General features: G+C 45.0%; 1 protein-coding gene across 5 annotated transcripts in view; it reads right to left on the reverse strand.

Moving 5' to 3' along the window:
* Nucleotides 1–18,860, reverse strand: part of TANGO2 (transport and golgi organization 2 homolog) — a 95,716-nt gene that overhangs the window by 18,703 nt on the left and 58,153 nt on the right. For all 5 annotated transcript variants that reach the window (XM_035097845.2, XM_035097846.2, XM_035097847.2 and 2 more), the window contains one exon: nucleotides 15,792–15,906. In XM_035097845.2, the coding sequence (XP_034953736.2) occupies nucleotides 15,792–15,906 (115 nt within the window). The remainder of the gene's footprint in view (nucleotides 1–15,791; nucleotides 15,907–18,860) is intronic.

Here is an 18,860-nt window from a genome sequence, read left to right on the forward strand (position 1 = left end):
TATGGAAGACAATCTTACTCGGCTACGAGTGATCGCCAAAGAAGAAGAAGAATGAGGAAGGAAGGAAGGAAGGAAGGAAGGAAGGATTCAATATTCCTAACTTTCTCCCAAGTTTTATCCAAGACAATGGGACTGTGAAATTGACTAAACCAGATTACAAAGCAGCTGGCCTAAACAATTTTTCTCCCAAAAGTAGACTTGGCATAAGGGCACTAATGCCAAAAGGTGGATATGTGGATATACAGAAGGCATGAGTTAAGCAAGCAAGCAAGCCTACAAACCGTTGAGGGAATGGGGCCAACTGAACTTAAGGTTGGGAAAATGAGAAACAAAGTTGACTCTATCTCTACCTCAAGGTCTGGATGATTTGCTTCCTTCAGCTGTTACCAGAGATGTTGTGGGAGCAGCCACACCCTTGCTGCTAAGATATGAACTGGCTTCCAAGCAAGGTAGGCATTTATGGCATTTAGTTTCCTTTCTTGATACGGAGTTTTAGAAATAAGATAGCAGATGCTGCTAGTAGCACATCAAACTCGAGTGGACTGGGAAGGAAATTGGACAAGGCAACAGTTTTAAGGATGTCTCTATCTCTCTCCCCCCCACCTCCCCCTTTTTCTTTTATGAAGTCGCAAAGGAAGAATTGCAGAGCTGCCATTAGATGGCTCACTCTCTACATCCTTCAGCCCTTCCTGCCAGCACAGAAAGGCAATTCCTCAAACTGCTCTGGGATTATTAGGCTGGACGTCAGGATGAGATCATATCAGGCAGTATTTCACTCAAGCGATTCACTTATTATTTACAATGGTGGTGGAGGAGAAAAGCAGTTCTCCAGCGACAAATGAAGTACATCTGTAGTCAAGATTTTAATTCTATCCAAGCTTTCAGAATTGTCTTGTCCCTTTTATGCAGGATTCTCTTCCCCCTGCTCTTTCCCATTTAAGATAAAAAATAATATACACACACAATTCTGTAGCAAATCATATAGATAAGCACACACACATGCATGCACTCACGTACACATATATATAATCATAGTATGGAGTGTTTGCATCGCAGATGAGCAACCATTTCCCAGCATTTCATATTGTCCGAGAACAGGGGAGACACACCAATAGGCTGTTGCAAACGGAAAGCAGGCTGGGTACAACCTCATTAAAACTAAATGTAACGCGTTGGGAATTTAAGCTGCCGGTGTATAAATTGGCATCTGGCACACAAAGTCTAACAAGCAGAAATTGTTCTTTATTCAGCTATTTATAACCTGTCCTATACTTTGCAGCTATAACACAAACTGAGATGTGTTGCCCTCCATTTTCAAAGCAGCCAAAGTTCTTAAAACACACCCACCCAACACCTGATCAAAACAAGATAAAAAAGGAAAATGAAAGAAACAGAAGCACTGGATTTACTTGACCTCTTGTACTCTCCCTCTTTTCTACTTTCAAGGCATTCTTCAAAAGATGGCTTATGCTTTACTGCCTATTGCTATTATTTAACAAGCTGCCCCGGAAAAGCAATTGTTAGCTTAGCTAATAGTAAAATGGCTGCCTTGGCACAAGGGGCAGATCCGATTCAGTTCATGCAATTTGTGGTTTCCAAAAACAGTATGTGAACTGAAACAAAAAAAGCTGCCACTTTAAAATTTGCACTGCTCTGAATTGTACGGTGCAACTCTCCGGCCTCCCCTCAAAAATGTACAAAAATTGCTTGCGTTAAGGGGAACAGCAAAAAAATGAATGTGCTAGTGAAAGCAAATGAAAATGCAATATATTTGGAGGAATGGCCTTGCAAAAAAAATGTGTACATTAGGCAAAATTGCATGCAAAAATGTGTGCATTAGGAGATTATTTATTTATTTCCCACCTTTCCTCCAAGGAGCTCTAGGTATGTGGTTCTCTGTCATTTAATCCCCATAACAACCTTGTGAGGTAGGTTAGTGACCAGCCCAGTGAGCTTTGTAGCTGTGTGGGGATTTGAACCCTGCTCTCCAAGGTCCTAGTCCAACACTCTAACCACCACACTAACAAAATAATCATGAACTGATGTGGAAATATCCAAGGCGTTGTTTGGTTTGCCAATCGCATTCACTGTTGAGTATACAACTCTTTGCCGTCTCTCTTCCTTTGGCAATCACAGGAAAGCTCGGCCCACAGAGTGCGTCTTCCATCCCCCCAATGGAAGAAAATCCACATTGTAAAATATCTGTGCTCAGTTATTTACAGCGCCTGTATCGTGGGCCAGCAAACTTTGAGGCACGGCCCATTCTTCACATTAGTGTTCTAATTTTATTTTCATTCACTCTTAACCTTCATCACAGAGTAGACTGTAAATTCTAATCCACCTGAAAAAATGCAACGAAGATTAATGGAATTCTCCACATTTTCAACGTACGTGCCGGCTGCCTCGTTGTCATTTTACCAGCGTTTAATAATAGTTATACCACTACAGAGTTCAAGCCTCTGTGTTCCTAAGGTTCAGCACAATAATTACTCATGCTCTTGTCTTGGCTGATGTCTGTACTGCAAGAAAGCAAACATATTTCTTCTCTCTTTCTCTGGCTATAGCGACCTTCCTTACCTCCTCATTTTGTTCAGGAACAAACTAACATGACTCCCATCACAGGTTGAGCATGAACCAGCTAGGCAGCCCAGCTCCCTCGTCTCAGAGGACTTCGGTGCAACCTGTTGCCTGGCAACTGCCAGCAAAGGAAGCCTTGCCTCCATCATGGACCACTGTGAAATCCAGTTGCTCATCTTCACTCCCTTGCCTCAGGGGATTTTGGCAGGAGCATCTACCTGGGTAAGGCACACCAAGGAATCAAGGACGGGAGCATGAAACGCTGCCCTAATAAGCTTGATTCTACATGGGCACCATGTCATTTCTGTTCCTCTCCCAGATCAGGATCTGATCTTGGTTCGAGAACCTTTTGCACGACACTTTGAGAGTCTCCTGTTGCTATAAAGCAGGACATAAATACTCTAAAACAAATAACCTAAAGAAAACAAAGTAAATTGCAATTAAATGCAGGGTCACATTTACGTGTGTGTGTATGTTTCAAATAGCAGGCATGGGCTCCCCCAATCCAGACAGCAAGGGCTGGACTCGCCTGCCACAATCCTACTACAATACCCCCCCCCCCCCAGGGCAAATAGAAGCTTGAGTTGGATTTTCAACCAGGCCCTGCGGCACAGGGGAGAAAGGGCCTTACCCATTCTTTTCAATGGATCTACTCTGAGTAGGACTACTGTTGCATACAACCCTCTATACCAGGCAACCCCAAACTTCGGCCCTCCAGATGTTTTAGACTACAATTCCCATCTTCCCCATCCTGGTCCTGAGCTAGGGATCATGGGAGTTGTAGGCCAAAACATCTGGAGGGCTGCAGTTTGGGGATGCCTGCTCTATACTCTCTGCCACTTCCTCCTAAAATAAGATTAATGCTACTAGTAACACTTGAGCCCTTCGCTTGCCCATAAACTTTAAACACTTTTCCTGCTTTTAAAAGCTGCTTATTCCTCATATACACAGCCTTTTAAAAAGTCTTTTGAACAACAACAAAAAGAGGTTATCAGACAAGCGCAAGACTGGCAAACAATGGAAGATAGAGAATGGGACTATATATCATAACCCCATGGTTTTCAGTCTTCCTGCCTTTAGAGGGCCTCCCCCCCCCATTGCCTAGGATTTCAGAGCATGTACTAGAGTGCGCTCTCAGCTCAGAGGAGGCGACAGCCAACCCCCTTAGACGAAATAAATGTGCCCAAACAGGCCTTGCAGCTGTGCATCGCAGGAAAAGATTGTCAACAAGGGACACCATCTGAGAAGAGAAGCTTGCCTTACTGATCTTGCAGAGACATCTTATTTAACTGCGGAGGAGCTGCAGGATTCAGAAACCACTGCCTTAAGTCACCTTTCAACGGGCAGCACCTGGCAACTGTACCACTGCCCCCCTCCAAAAAACAAAACAAAACACCCTAGCTTCCTTCTGTGGAAACCTGTCTGGATGCTCGGATGATTCCTCCCACGGGATCCTGCCCCTGGTGGTTCCGAGCTCTCTCCACTGCCAGCTATTAGGTGGGCGCTACCTTCTGTCATCACATAAAGTGTTTCGAAGCATGGTTGTCAACTGAATCGAGTGCACAAGAATATATTCATCTGAATGTCATTCAAGTTTCAAAGGAACAGCTAGATGTGCAGTAAAGGACCATCAATTAAAAGACAACTCCAACATTTCCCTTTCAACAGAAGTTTGACCATCACAATCCCTATTAGTCGGAACACTGGGACAGGCCTTCCTTTCTCTCTCTCTTTATTAAACACAAATCAGTTTTACACAGCAAATTAAACATGAATTAAACAACCGCCAGGTTTGAACGCAACGTTAAGCCATGCTAATTTTTAACTTAATGCAAACAAGTGACGTATTGCTGTCCTTGCTTCACTCTTGACTTTGTGTTACAATAGACTAATATACTCCACCAGTATATTTTCCAACCTGGCGCCATCCAGATGGACTGGGATGCAACTCCATCAGCCCCCCGATAGTCAGGGATGATCGTCAGTATGACCAACAACCAAAGATGATGAGAGCTACAGTCCAATGCAGCTGTACTAAGCACTGTGGGTTGTAACCAAAGCAGAACCAGTGCAGTTTTACTTGCACAGCGTCACATTTGTTTCCTCCACTGCCTCTGTGCACCCCCTAAATCTTCTCCGGGGGGGGGGGTCTGTGAACTCTCTGGAGCTGATTTTGAGGGTGCACCAGGGTCTGCAGGGGAGAGGAGAGGTCACAAGCACAAGTCCCAGTGGCTCTAACAGGGATCAGCAAACTTTTTCAGCAGGGGGCCAGTTCACTGTCCCTCAGAGCTTGGGGGGGGGGGGCGCCGGACTATATTTTTTGGGGGGAAATGAAAAATGAATGATTTTCGCCCACCCGCAAAGAGACCTGAAGATGCTTTGCTTTACCTGTCCCAATTGTCGTCCCAATAGCAGCAGTTGGGCTTCTCCAGCCAGCCAGGCGTCATGGCGGGGCAGGAGGCTGCGTTGGCCGGCGAAGACAGAAGCAGCAGCCCCAGAGGAGGAGCCGCGGACGGAGGTAGGGGAACCGGGGCGTCGCCGGAGCTTTTACCCACCACCTGCTGCTGCTGCTGCTGCTTCCCGAGAGGCACCGCAGAGAAGAAGACAGAGCCTCCCACAAACCCGCAAGCGGCGGCCGCAGCCACCGCAACAACCCGCCTGAACGCCATGGAAGGAATGAAGGGGAGAGGGAGGCAGGCAGGTGGTGAAGAAAGTGCGTGAGGAAGCGGTGCAGAAAAGGGGCCCGGAGAAGGAAGGAAAGGCGGACTGAGGGAGCGGGAGGAGGAGCAGGAGGAAAATGCAGCCGGCAGCCGACAGCCGGCGTCACACATCTCCTTCACAGTGCCGCCCTACTGAGGCGGGCAGGCGGGCACCCAGCGTGGGACAAGATTGCTCCGTCCCTGAGGAGAAAAACGCCGCCGTGTGAGGGAGAGGGAGGGAGAGGGAAAGAACGCGCATGCTGGTAATTGCATGGAAAATATAAACCTCTGATTTATCACTTGATTTTCTATGGAGGGAGCACCTTTACACTTGAAATATCTCCCCCTCCTACAAAAGAACCCCAAGTGGATGATGCGTCGCCCATTAGTCATGTTGGTATGTTTCACCTTAGATCTTTATCCCCCACCCCTCTCAAAGACATACATTCCAGCAATTCCTTACAAAACCCAAGCTGGTCATGCATGGCTAAAAAGCCAGTGTTATTTTTTTAAAAAAGGAAAGAAAGCAAAATTCAGCAAAAAGAACGAACATATCAGGCTCGTTCCCAAGGCAAGTCAATCAGATGTTCTGCTCAATATAAATTCATCTCATGTACTATTCCACAACTCCTCCAGCATAGGAGTTTTGTAGTTTCCAGGCTTCTAGATTTTAACTATGTATTTTGCTGGGTTTTAAAAAAAAATAGAGAGAGAGGAGAGAGGAGAAATCCATTAATAAAGATCGTGTCAAGAACTGAACATATTTTCAAGCAACCAAGCAAGTTTCAAAGACTGCTATGGGCTTCCACAAATATTTCACACATTTGCAGTAGTGCACAACAGTTTAGTGGAATGTGTGCTAAAGCACCAATGGTCATGCGCTTTCCATTTCACCCCCGCCCCCAAAATTAGAAATAAAGCAAGAGTCGTGTATGTAACACCCCAGATACTCACCACTGTCTTAATTGCCCTTGTTATTACTCATTGCTGAAGACTCTGCTTTGCTTTCTGCATGCTATGTTAACTTAATCTGCAACTGCCTTCCTTCCAAGCTATTATGGTGTTTGCTTTTTTTTTCAGCTGAACACACTAGAAAACCACAACTACCTTAAAATAGGTTATCAACAATTCAAACTAAGCAGCAGGGTGTGAATGTGTAGGCTGTTGCCTGTGTAGGCAATCTGTCACTGTGTCCATTCAAATGTGTTGGCACTAAACACAATGCACCTACAACTTCAGGATTCTTCAACTCTGGTTCCCACATATTGCTGGACTACAACTCCCATCAGCCCAAACCAGCTTAACCAATGGTCAGGGATGATGGGAGTTGTAACCCCACAACATCTGGGGACCCAAAGCTGAAGAACACCAAACTACTATAGTTCCCGGTAATTCACTGATGTTAAAATGTTTTTCGAGAATCCCCCCCCCCCAACAATGCAAAAATAAAGACTGTACCTGATTAAGCTCAGGTACCTGAAAACAAAGACTATTCCTGGTCAAACAGGGATAGTTGCACGCTATACAAAATTCAGAATTTTTCTTAAGTGGAGATTTAGCTCCTTCTATTTTCAGGCTTCCCTAGATGGATGATACCATTGCAACAAGTGCACTGGATAGTTGGCTCCAGGACAGTGCTGACTCTGGTTCCAGTACAACATTCTAGCCACAAATCACACCTGCCTGGGAAGCCTCTATAGAAAATGTCCCAACTTGACCATGTAGACCAACTCCTTGAAAGGCTATAAACAGCTAAAGACATAAGCAGACAAGAAGAGCTAAATATGTGGAAAACATCAAGCCTAGTTTGCTATTTGCAGAGTCGGATGTAATATAAACCAGGTTGCCTAAATTCAAACCATCATTTTATAATCTGACTTCTGCCCCCTATCGCAAACCAGTGTTTGTCAATTTAGACTCATCAAACCAGTTAGGCTCTGTAAACCATGATCTGACTGATGTTTGTGCCAAGCCTTTAAGAAGTATATTAAAAAAGCTGTCTTTGAGTGAGTGAGGGGGCACCCCAGAAGCTAATCCAGAGCCAGCTCTTACATGTATCTATTAGCCAAGCTGCAAAAGACTATCTTGTGCTGATTTAAGTAGTCACCAGAGACTTCCTTTAGTGGCAGGCTTGAGTGTGAAAGCAACATTAATACTTGCCTTGAAGTTCTGGTTTGAGAATTTCAGCAGTTAACATTCCTTGGAGTTTAGGGGATTGGGGGCAGGACAATGGGAGATGCATCTGAAGCATAGCCTTGTTAATTCAGGACATCTGTAGCTTATTTCCCCAACATTCCACATTTCCCCAAACCGTATTCCACATACCTCAAACCGTAACAGATTTAAACAGCAAATAGTTTCAGCAGCTAGAAAACACACACACACACACACACACACACACACACACACACACACACACACACAAACACATGCTGGCACTCACACATTCCAGGAAGGGAATGTTATAACTAGCTCAGGAAAGAAGGGCCACATTCCGTCCTCTAAAACTGGGCTGGTAGGTCAGCTTTCCCCCAAAATACTGCCACCTGCTCTGATTTTTCATCGCTGTTGCCCATACTGTAGCAGCATGATATTCAAAAATAAGATGAAGTGCTGGACTCAGGCATGAGGAATAGGAGCTGCCACCCTTGGAGAGCATTCAAAGTTAGTTCCACTCAGAAAAGACCCATTGAAATCACTGGAGACTGATAATAATAAAAATAAAATAAAATAAAATAATAATAATTATTATTATTTATACCCTGCCCATCTGGCTGGGTTTCCCTAGGCACTCTGGGCGGCTCCCAACAGAATATTAAAAACACGATAAACTTGGCTCCATTGATTTCAGCTGGGTCTGCTCTGAGTAAAACAGTTGGACCCAGCCCTATATTCCTGCAGCAGCTATTATAAAATGTTTTTAGCTGCCTTAGATATCTTGCATGACAGAAAGGAAGGATATACGTGCTTTTATTCATTTTATTTTAAAAGCAGGAGCTAGCATGAAAGACAAGGTATTTTATTTATTTATTTAAGAGAGCTTTCCTTTCCTTTCTTTTCTTTTAATCCTGTCTTTTTAGAAGAATCTACTCTGCTTGGATCCAGAGATGCCCTTAGATGGAGAGGTTCTGGTGAGCAGCTACTGTTCCACTTTCTGCAAGGGGTAGTGTTGGCGGCAAGTTGTGTAATGCACAGGGGGTTCTGCGATGCCTTGCACAAACAGAATCCAACCTCTGGTTTCCCAGTCCTCTCTTTCTTGTGCAAGAATCTTGCGCTATGTCAGAAAAGGCCCTTCTGCCCACAGAAGAGGCCCTTCTGCTGCTCACGGGCACCTCTGGATCCAGCCCAATATTAACACGCAGAGAGCCTCTGAAAACAAGTGGTGTTAACTTCGCCGCAGACAAACAGCGACATGAGCCAGCCACGGAAATTTATAGCTTCAGAGTAAACTGTTTGGAATTACGTTTCAAGATCAATCCTATTACCAAAGGAAATTCTGAGTGCCTTGCGGGCAACGTAGCCACTAGTATCAAAGCCTAAGGGCGAAATATCCACAAGACACCACTGAAGGCTTTTGCAATTCAGAGATTATTGTATCCAATGTTGGCCACAATGAATATTTGGCATATAAGCCAACCACATTGCCTGGATTGTTTTACAGCCTTCATAACCCCCCCCCCCAAAAAAAAACAAGGGCAATGGCTGCTCATATATTTCAATCCTCTTTTGTCAAATGGTCACAAGCTAATGGGAACAGTCCCTTTATGTTGTGTTTATGCTGTCTTTCCCTCTTCACAGAGGAGAGAAACAGTGGGCATATAAGTCAAGCAAAGGAAAATCTGTGAGGACAGTGCCCATCTTGGGCTAGCCAAACCAAATTGGAGTTGGCACACTGCAGAATGGAAAAAGGTAAACTAAAGAAACCAGGAAAGCGAGATCTAACCATGTGCCTCCGTGTAATGAGAACTCTACTTATCACTTGCTACAGTGTGGGGGGAGAGAAAGTGCAGAATGGACTTCAAAACAGGAGCAAATTAAAAGCAAGAAAGAAAAGAACACAAGCATTTGAAAGTGGGCAGAAATTTCCTATTTATGGGAGAACACAGATGTGGCTCGGCAGGAGAGCACATGTTTTGAATGAAGACTTCCCCAGGGTTAATCCCCATCATCTTCCAGTTTGAAGGAAGATGTGCCAGGGTGGAAGAAAGGCTTCTGCTCAAGAGAACTGTTGCCAGTTAGAATAGACAGCATGGTGGGTAGATGGAGCAATGGTTTTGACTCCGCAAATGAAAGCTTCAGGTACTCACTGACGTCGGGAAAGGCAGGGCAGTGAAAGAGAATTTTTAGAAGCTGTACTGTATTTTTAGAGGCTCTTTAAAAAGGCTGTTCTGTTTTGCCATTCCTTTATAAGCCACCTCTAATATTCTTTAATTATATAAAGGCAAGCTGTTGTTTTTTAAAAAAATAATCCAAAGAAAAGAAAGAAAGAAAGAAGAAGAAAGAAAGAAAGAAAGAGGGACGAAGGAAGGAAGGAAGGAAGGAAGGAAGGAAGGAAGGAAGGAAGGAAGGAAGGAAGGAAGGAAGGAAGGAAGGAAGGAAGGAGAAACAAGACTATTTATTACCCAGCCTTGTCCAACAGATTGTGCACAGAGCAGGTATTTGTGGCTTTGTCATTGAGAAGGGACGAGCAGGGGCTAATCGTACCAAGACCACAAAGATCTGGTCAGGGCTGGCTCTGAATGATTGCAGCAGAGAGAGGTAAACCACCTGAACTTGTAGGGAGAGAAGGCTGCCCTCATTTCTGAACCATGTCTGCCCTCCCTGCATGTCCTCCCTAGCCCCTGGTTCCAGGAGAGCTTTCATCTTCATTACAAAGAGACCAAGGGCAAATTAGCAAATCACAAAGATGCCCTCCAGTAGTTATGATTCCACTGGGATTTGAAGATCATCGGTCTAAGCAGGAGACACTAGGAAATGTTTTAAATGAAAGCTTCTGCCTGACCTACCACGACTTGCGGCAGTCTGCAGCTGAATTCTAATGGTCCACTTTACTTGAAGTGGAGAGGAAGATTCTACTATGGATTGTTTTGACCTTCAAGCTACGACATTTATAAAAAGCATTCTCTCAAACCCATGCTCATGATTAGCATGGCTCCATCACAAGCCGCAGGTGTAGACAACAGAGTAGGGTTGCCATATGGAAGAGATTGACACTCCAGAACCAAGGGGGGGGGGGAGATGCAGTGCTAGTCAAACAAACAAAGCCAAGTGCCTTCTGAATATTGAGCTACTACTGGGAAGACGAGGGAGAAGAGACATTCCCCCCTCCGTCCAAAAGAATGGGTGACTGCTCTTTTCAAGTGGCAGAACCAGAGACCGTCCTTCTTCTAAAGAAAAGAAAACACACCTATCATAGAATCATAGAGTTGGAAGAGACCACAAGGGCCATCCAGTCCAACCCCCTGCCGAGCAGGAAACACCATCAAAGCATTCTTGACATATGCCTGTCAAGCCTCTGCTTAAAGACCTCCAAAGAAGGAGACTCCACCACACTCCTTGGTAGCAAATTCCACTGCTGAACAGCTCTTACTGTCAGGAAGTTCTTCCTAATGTTTAGGTGGAATCTTCTTTCTTGTAGTTTGAATCCATTGCTCCGTGTCCGCTTCTCTGGAGCAGCAGAAAACAATCTTTCTCCCTCCTCCATATGACATCCTTTCATATATTTGAACATGGCTATCATATCACCCCTTAACCTTCTCTTCTCCAGGCTAAACATACCCAGCTCCCTAAGCCGTTCCTCATAAGGCATCGTTTCCAGGCCTTTGACCATTTTGGTTGCCCTCCTCTGGACACGTTCCAGTTTGTCAGTATCCTTCTTGAACTGTGGTGCCCAGAACTGGACACAGTACTCCAGGTGAGGTCTGACCAGAGCAGAATACAGTGGTACTATTACTTCCCTTGATCTAGATGCTATACTCCTATTGATGCAGCCCAGAATTGCATTGGCTTTTTTAGCTGCTGCATCACACTGCTGACTCATGTCAAGTTTGTGGTCTACCAAGACTCCTAGATCCTTTTCACATGTACTGCTCTCAAGCCAGGTGTCACCCATCCTGTATTTGTGCCTTTCATTTTTTTCTGCCCAAGTGTAGTACCTTACATTTCTCCTGAATTACCTGAATTAAGCTACACTTCAAGCCAGGGTTAGCCAATGTGCTGCCATCTGAATGCTGCTGAACTACAGCTGCCACCAACTCCAGCCATCATGGCTAACAGCCAAGGATGATGGGAGTTGCAGTCCAAGAATGTCTGGTGCCATGTTGTTAACCCCTGCTCTAAGCCAAAGGTTCTCAAGCTGCAATGGTGCAAAAGCTCCATTATCTACAGTAAGGTTGTGGAGCAGTCAGAAATATCTGCACTTGGTCTTGCACTCAATTTATTTTTTTCCTGATGACAGAAATCAAAACCATTTTGAACAAGGGCCTGTGATTTTTCACACACTGGTGCAGCCTACTAATTTCCCATTAAATGTTTAAAAAGGAGCCCCTCTCAGCAGCCTGGCTGCCCATGATTTTCATAATACAGTGATGGTATTGATGTTGATGCTAAAAAAAAAGAATAAGATCATGGGTTTTTTTGCCTTCTTTCATTGCATTATAAGGCACCTCGACGGTTATTCAAATATGAGTTATGTATGTATTTTGATTTGTAGAATAAACAAACAAAAATGTTATTAAGTGGTCTGCCAAGACCCCCAACATTTTTAAGTTCTCCGTAGGAAAAAAAAAATTCTTCCATTTATAAGCCTGGTATTAACTGGTCAGCTATCCCACGGCAGGTCACAACTCAGTTTCGCAAGTAATCTTTGTATAGTCACAGCTCTACTACATACAGGTGATGCTCAAACACCAACCTATTGATTACTAATAGCTGCAGTGTGCATTTACAACACACTGGAACACAAATCATGTTTTATTCAAACATAGGCTCACCCAAGTGACTTGTGCATTGACTTGCTTGCACAAAACTTACACAGAGGTTAGACTATGCCTGGTCTTTACGGAATCTGTTCCAATTTGTTTGCAGGGAGGTTAAATGGTCGTGAGCTCAGATCTTGATTTCATCCTGATTTCCTTGTACCGTTCATCGTTCATTCATCCAACACTTTTCAGAGGATTCTCCTAACCGCAAAGCATGCATTTAAGAAACAAAAAAGTGGGTTTGCCGCACCAGGGTGACAGAGCCTTTTAATCCACTGAAATTGCACAAGCCTGAAGTTCTGGTATGCACCTGAAATCCTACTGCAAAAGACAGTCTGAAGGCTACCTATTTGAGGGGAAGAACTCTTATAACTACTTCTGAGAAACCAGAGGGCTATTTGGGGGAGGGAGAGCAGGAGGAGGACATGGTTTTTTTGGCATAACCCCCTCTTTGGCTAGCAGCCATCCATCTTTGATACACTCTATTGAGCTGTCAAGAAATGGATATAGAAAGTAATTACTGCCCAGGGGAAGCTTCCTCTTCTTGTCAAAATACATATAGTGTATTTGAAGTAGTCAGCTATGCACTGTACACACATAAGAACGAACTGGCAAATGCACAACAGGGGAGCAACTTTTGGGGATGGGGGAGCGTGCCAGTGGCGAGCAGGGCCAGAGTGAAAAGAAAGCAGAGCAACAAGCGGGACCTTTAACTTTGTACAGTCAAAGTTATACACCCATCACTCAGTCACCCATCCATGCAAGCAAGAGGCATGATCACAGTTCAAGAATGCACTCCTGCCATGCAAAAGCACTCAAGGAGGGTGAAAAGCAGGGGCCTGGGAAATGTCTTGAAGGTCCGACAGAAAGGCCTGGAGGGCTGCATTTGGGCCTTGGACTTGAGGTTCCTCATCCCAGATATACTGCAGACTCCTAACTATACCGTTAACAGATAATGCCTTGGTTCCTGAGGAGTTCAACATCTTTGGCATCTTGTTTAAGAAGCAATACAAAATACCGCAGAGGCCTACCTATCCTTCAATAAAGGTAAAGGTAAAGGGACCCCAGACCATTAGGTCCAGCCTTGACGGACTCTGGGGTTGTGGCGCTCATCTCGCGTTATTGGCCGAGGGAGCCGGCGTACAGCTTAAGGGTCATGTGGTCAGCATGACAAAGCCGCTTCTGGCGAACCAGAGCAGCGCATGGAAACGCTGGTTACCTTCCTATTTATCTACTTGCACTTTGATGTGCTTTCGAACTGCTAGGTTGGTCCTTCAATACAACTGGCATGAATGAATAAATAATAATAAATTTAATAAAGCCAGTTACTGCATTTGAAAGTAACGCAACTGCATTTGAAAGTAATGAAAGTAATTTGAAAGGCAACTCGGTTGGGCCGAAGACAGCCCCAGTAGGCAAAAGGAATGCTGAAAACAGAGCTGAACTAAGGGTGGCAGAGCCCCAGAAATAATTGGCAAAGGGCCAAAAGGATTGTCAAGCAGCACACACTTCAGCATCCACTCTTGTTTCTGTATTCCACCACAGGAAAACAAAATGATATGATTTATGTTGGCCTGCACTGTGGGGCAGGGTTGGCAAGCAAAATGAAAACATAATTCACATAAATTTGAAGTTTGCGGCAACGAAGTCTTAGCAACACCCTCCATTTGGTTCAGCGGCAGGTTAACCCAGTGAGCGGGGAATGACATTAATTATACCAATTCCTTCCAGTAGCACCTTAGAGACCAATTAACTAAATATTCCTTCCAGTAGCACCTTAGAGACCAACTAAGTTTGTCATTGGTGTGAGCTGTCGTGTGCATGCACGCTTCTTCAGATACCTCAGGTATCTGAAGAAGTGTGCATGCACACGAAAGCTCATACCAATGGCAAACTTAGTTGGTCTCTAAGGTGCTACTGGAAGGAATTTTTAAATTAATAATACAATTTAGAGTTAGAATGAATCTTAGGGGCCACCTAATGCAACCCCACCTGCACAGTGCATGGCGCCACCACAGCATCCAGCCTCTGCTGACCCAAGATTGTTGCGCTCTAGCGGGGGATTCTTACATCCCTTTCAGGGATACACAAACGCCTGGTGGATATCACAGTCCCATCACAAATCTGTGTGGTCAAGTGTGCCATAAAAGCGTGTAGAACAAGCAAGGTATATTGATAAGAGGCTTAAACATGTGCTTAGTTTGCTGGATCCAAATAGTTAAGCAGCTGCACTGTTCATAATATACAGTCATACCTCATGTTACGTTCCGCTCTTGTTACGGACTTTCAGCTTACGAACGCGGCAAACCCGGAAGTGTTTATTTCCGGGTTCGCCGCCCACGCATGCACAGAAGCAATCTGCGTGCTTCGCGCATGCGCAGAAGACGGGCTCTAGTTGCGGACTTTTCGGGGTGCGAGCGGCACCTCGAAATGGATTAAGTCCGCAACTAGAATTACCGCTGTACACCCAAAGAATTTCCCCTCATTGCTATGATTTCACTGATCCGGGGTGGGGGGTGGGGGTGCGCTTTATGCCTCCTTCTAGAAAGGCTACTTCAAATCCCAGGTTGAGGTCACCCTCTTGGGTTAATTAGAGCTCTGCCAGGGACTGCACAGTTCACTAGCACTCTGTCTCTGCTTTCTCCCAGGACCGCATCCCAGATTCATTATGTGACTAATTCAGAAAGCCCCGCGAAGATCTGCAGAATCATATGCAATGATACTTGAAGTGTGCTTGACTTCAGATCCACTCGGATTATTGACAGTTCCCACTTGACACCTGGGATGTGCCGTTTTACATTTCCAGGGAACGACATCCTTGACTTCATCATTATCACCACATCTGTTTCTGCCTCTCGCTCCTTCCCCATTCAAGTTCTCCCCAGATGCCTGACCAGGTGAACAAAGCGAGCAGATTGCAACCATTAGTTTGTAATAACTGTGAGATGGCACTGCGCTTCCTTCCTTATCCTTTTAGTTATGTATGCAGCTTGCCTGGCAATCCTGTCTCCCTTCTCCACAACCGCAGTGTAGCATGGGTAGGGAACCTCAAGCCAAATGTGGCCCTCCAGGCCTCCTGACATGGTCCCCAGGCCACACCTCCCACTGGCTCTGTTTCTAACCCCATAATGTTTTTGCCTGGCTGGACTATGTCCTGATAATGCCTCTGGCTTGCCTGGGTGAAGGACAGAATGGGGTTTGTGAGGGCGTGTAGAAACTAGCCTACTGAATAAAGGTAAAATGTACACTCATTGCCCAGAGTAAACCCATTGAAATTAAGATTGCCATGTCCACCAGTTTCAATGGGGCTGCTCTGAGTACAACTCAAGAATGCTACAACCCTAAATTCGTTCCTTAATAAAACAACAACACAATTTCTTCATTAAAAAAAAAGGGGGGGGGGAAACAGAATAGGCTTTGCTCCGACATATACCCACGGTATAAACATTTAGTGCTATCCATTATACGCACCCCATTGGCCCTTGTTTTTTCCTCCCCCTTTGCTGCCTTAGCTGGGAAGTTTTTATATACTTACTTCAAGTCTGCTGCTATTAAATTAAATCCATTGTAAAGGTGTCCTTCTAAGGCCACTTTCTTCAAGTAAGAGTAACTGTCCAGATCCGAAGTCAAAAAATTTGTCACGAGGGCACCTGCAAAGTGGGAGAAAAGTTTGGGGTGGTGGTGTTAGATCCTGGTAGAATGCTTTCCAATGAGGAAAACGGACATTTCCCCCTCACTGGGCTAGCTCAACCAAGTAGCAGAAAGGAATAAGCTTTCTGACTCACTGCAGTCAAGGACATAGCATGGAAACGGATTAACGTAAGTTTGATCAATTGTGTACCAGGCTCACCGTTAATAAGCGACCTTTATATAATCAAAATAAAAATAAAAATTTAAGGCCTTTAAAATGTCTCATGCCCCTCCTCTGAGACAAATATCACAAATAATACCAACCCCATCAAAGCATCCTGTTATTTTCCGCAAGTCAGTAATGCTACACAATTAAGATCGTTCCAAACCTGCTGTAGCAGACCCACCACTTAATACCACCAATTAATAATGTGGCGGATCCTCTCCTGCTAACTGCCCCCAATTAAATATAGTGCACCCACCTCACAGTACACCAATTATATGAATTTCTACAATTTACCACAGATTATCTGGTGGGGGACTTGTGTGAGGGAAAACTTAATGATTTAGAGTCTCAGGTGGGAGCTGATCAAATAAACAAGAAACGTTTCATTAAACAAAAAGAGGCTTATGAAACAAAGCAGGTCAGGAAATAATAATAATAATAATAATATTATTTATACCCCGCCCTTCCCAATCAGATCCTCAGGGCAGCTAACAACAAATAATATCAACACAAGTATAAAAGAAACAATTCAGTTAAAATGCAGATTAATATAATGTTAAAATTCAATTTTAAAATTAAAAACCTACAAATAAGATAAAACCATTATGAGATAAAACCTTAGGGGAGGGTAACCGTGGGGTCAGTCTGCGTCAGTCCAAAGGCCAAACGGAACAGCTCTGTCTTGCAGGCCCTACAAAAAGATGACAAATCCCGCAGGGCCCTAGTCTCCTGGGACAGAGCATTCTACCAGGTCGGGGCCAGTACTGAGAAGGCCCTGGTCCTGGTCGAGGCCAGCCTAACCACCTTGTGACTCGGGATCTCCAGTACCTGTATGTTATTATTTGTGGACCTTAATGTCCTCTGTGGGTCATACCGGGAGAGGCGGTCCCGTAGGTACGAGGGTCCTAAGCCGCATAATGCGTTCTTTCAGGCTGAAGCTAACTTATTTTCTTTAACCACGTCTCTGGCTTGAACACAATTCTATAGACACAACTCTTCTTCAGTTACTAAAAATCAGGTGTTACATTTCAGATGGTCATTGTTCAGGTTTCTAGAAGAGATGGTCAAATGCTCAACTCAGTTTCTGTCACTTATATATTACAGTTAAAAACTTTCAGCACCATACAGATTCCTTCACAGCTTAATCCTTTGGTTCATGAGGTCTTCTAAATGGTGTAACAGACCCAGGGGATCCTCTCACCCCTTGTTACTGGTTTGGGAGTCTTCAGTACCTAGAACAGGCATCCCCAAACTGCGGCCCTCCAGATGTTTTGGCCTACAACTCCCATGATCCCTAGCTAACAGGACCAGTGGTCAGGGATGATGGGAATTGTAGTCCAAAACATCTGGAGGGCCGAAGTTTGGGGATGCCTGACCTAGAAGAACTCTCCTTTCCTGGCTCTACTGAGACCCAAGTAGCCTGTATTCCCAAAGGATCTACCTCTCCCGACTCAGACTCAGCCCTCCCAGGGCTGTATACCTTCCCCAGACCCTCAACCCGGTCTCCCTACCCAAGCTGTGAGGCTCCATCCTCTCGCTATGGGTAGCCCTCCTCAGTGTGAATGCTTAACGTCCCTCAGAAGCAGTTCTCCTGAACTCATTCCCTAACTCCCAACTTCAACCAAACCCTATTTCTTAACCTGAACCTTTGCTCTTTTTCAAAACCAAACCAAACCTCTCTTCTTAAATCCAGCCTTGTCTACCCCTCTCCCTCAGAAACTGCTCCATTTCTATCCCCCCCAAGTGCTGTTCCTCCCCACTCTGTGGCTAGCTGACTCCACAGCCAAACAGAGAGAGGCTCCAGCCTACTCTAGAGGAGGGACTACATCACCAGATTGTGGTCTGGCTCTACTGTCCGTCAGACAGTATTTCAAGCAGTGCTGGGAACGCATACCGTAGCTAAACCCAGCTCCCCAGGATGTGTGCAGGCATAATATATGCAGAAACCCTGAGAAACGCAATTAAGATGTGCTCGATTCTCAGTACACATCACATTTGTAACGTGATCTTGCAAAAATTGCAACGGAGAACCGATGGCTAGAGAAAAGACTTTCTCCCTTTCTCCTGAGAGTGGAACGGGGGGGGGGGGGCGTCACACAGAGCTGGGTATTGGAAGGTTTAGGACAGCCAGGAGTAAGTACCCCTTCACACAGAGCATTGCTAAATGATGAAATTCTCTCCCACAGAATGTAGCGATGGCCAACTTGGTTGGCTTAAAAGATAGGCACATTCATGGAGGGCAAGCCTATCAGTTGCACTCATGTCCTGCTTTGCGGGCATCCATTGGAGGCTGGTCACTGTGAGAACAGGTTGATGGACGAGATGGGCCTTTGGCCTAATCCAGTAGCCACTTCTGATGTTAGAAGTTAGAAGCCTTGACATTCTCTTAGTCCTACTGCCATGGTTAAGTCTGGCAGGAAGCTGGCTAATACTGATCAGTCTATGTGCTGAATTCAACTACATAGTTGCACTAGAGGGAGCCAGTGCAACCAGACCCATTAATGCAATGGGGTTCCCTTCCCTCTTCCTCCTGAGCACCCCCCCCCACAAAAAATCAGAGTGTGTGTGTGTGTGTGTGTGTCAGAAGCACCCCCAGAACAGTGCTTGGAGAGAGGAGATTGTTCCATCCAGGAAGCAGAAAGCTTTGCCCTGATGGAACCATCACAATCATGGGACATTGAATTCCATCCTGTATTTCCAACTAAATCAGGGCGGCCCCAACTTTTCATACCAAGTGGGCCGCAACTT

Source organism: Zootoca vivipara, chromosome 17 (assembly GCF_963506605.1).
Source record: "Zootoca vivipara chromosome 17, rZooViv1.1, whole genome shotgun sequence".
Classification (NCBI taxonomy): Eukaryota; Metazoa; Chordata; class Lepidosauria; order Squamata; family Lacertidae; genus Zootoca; species Zootoca vivipara.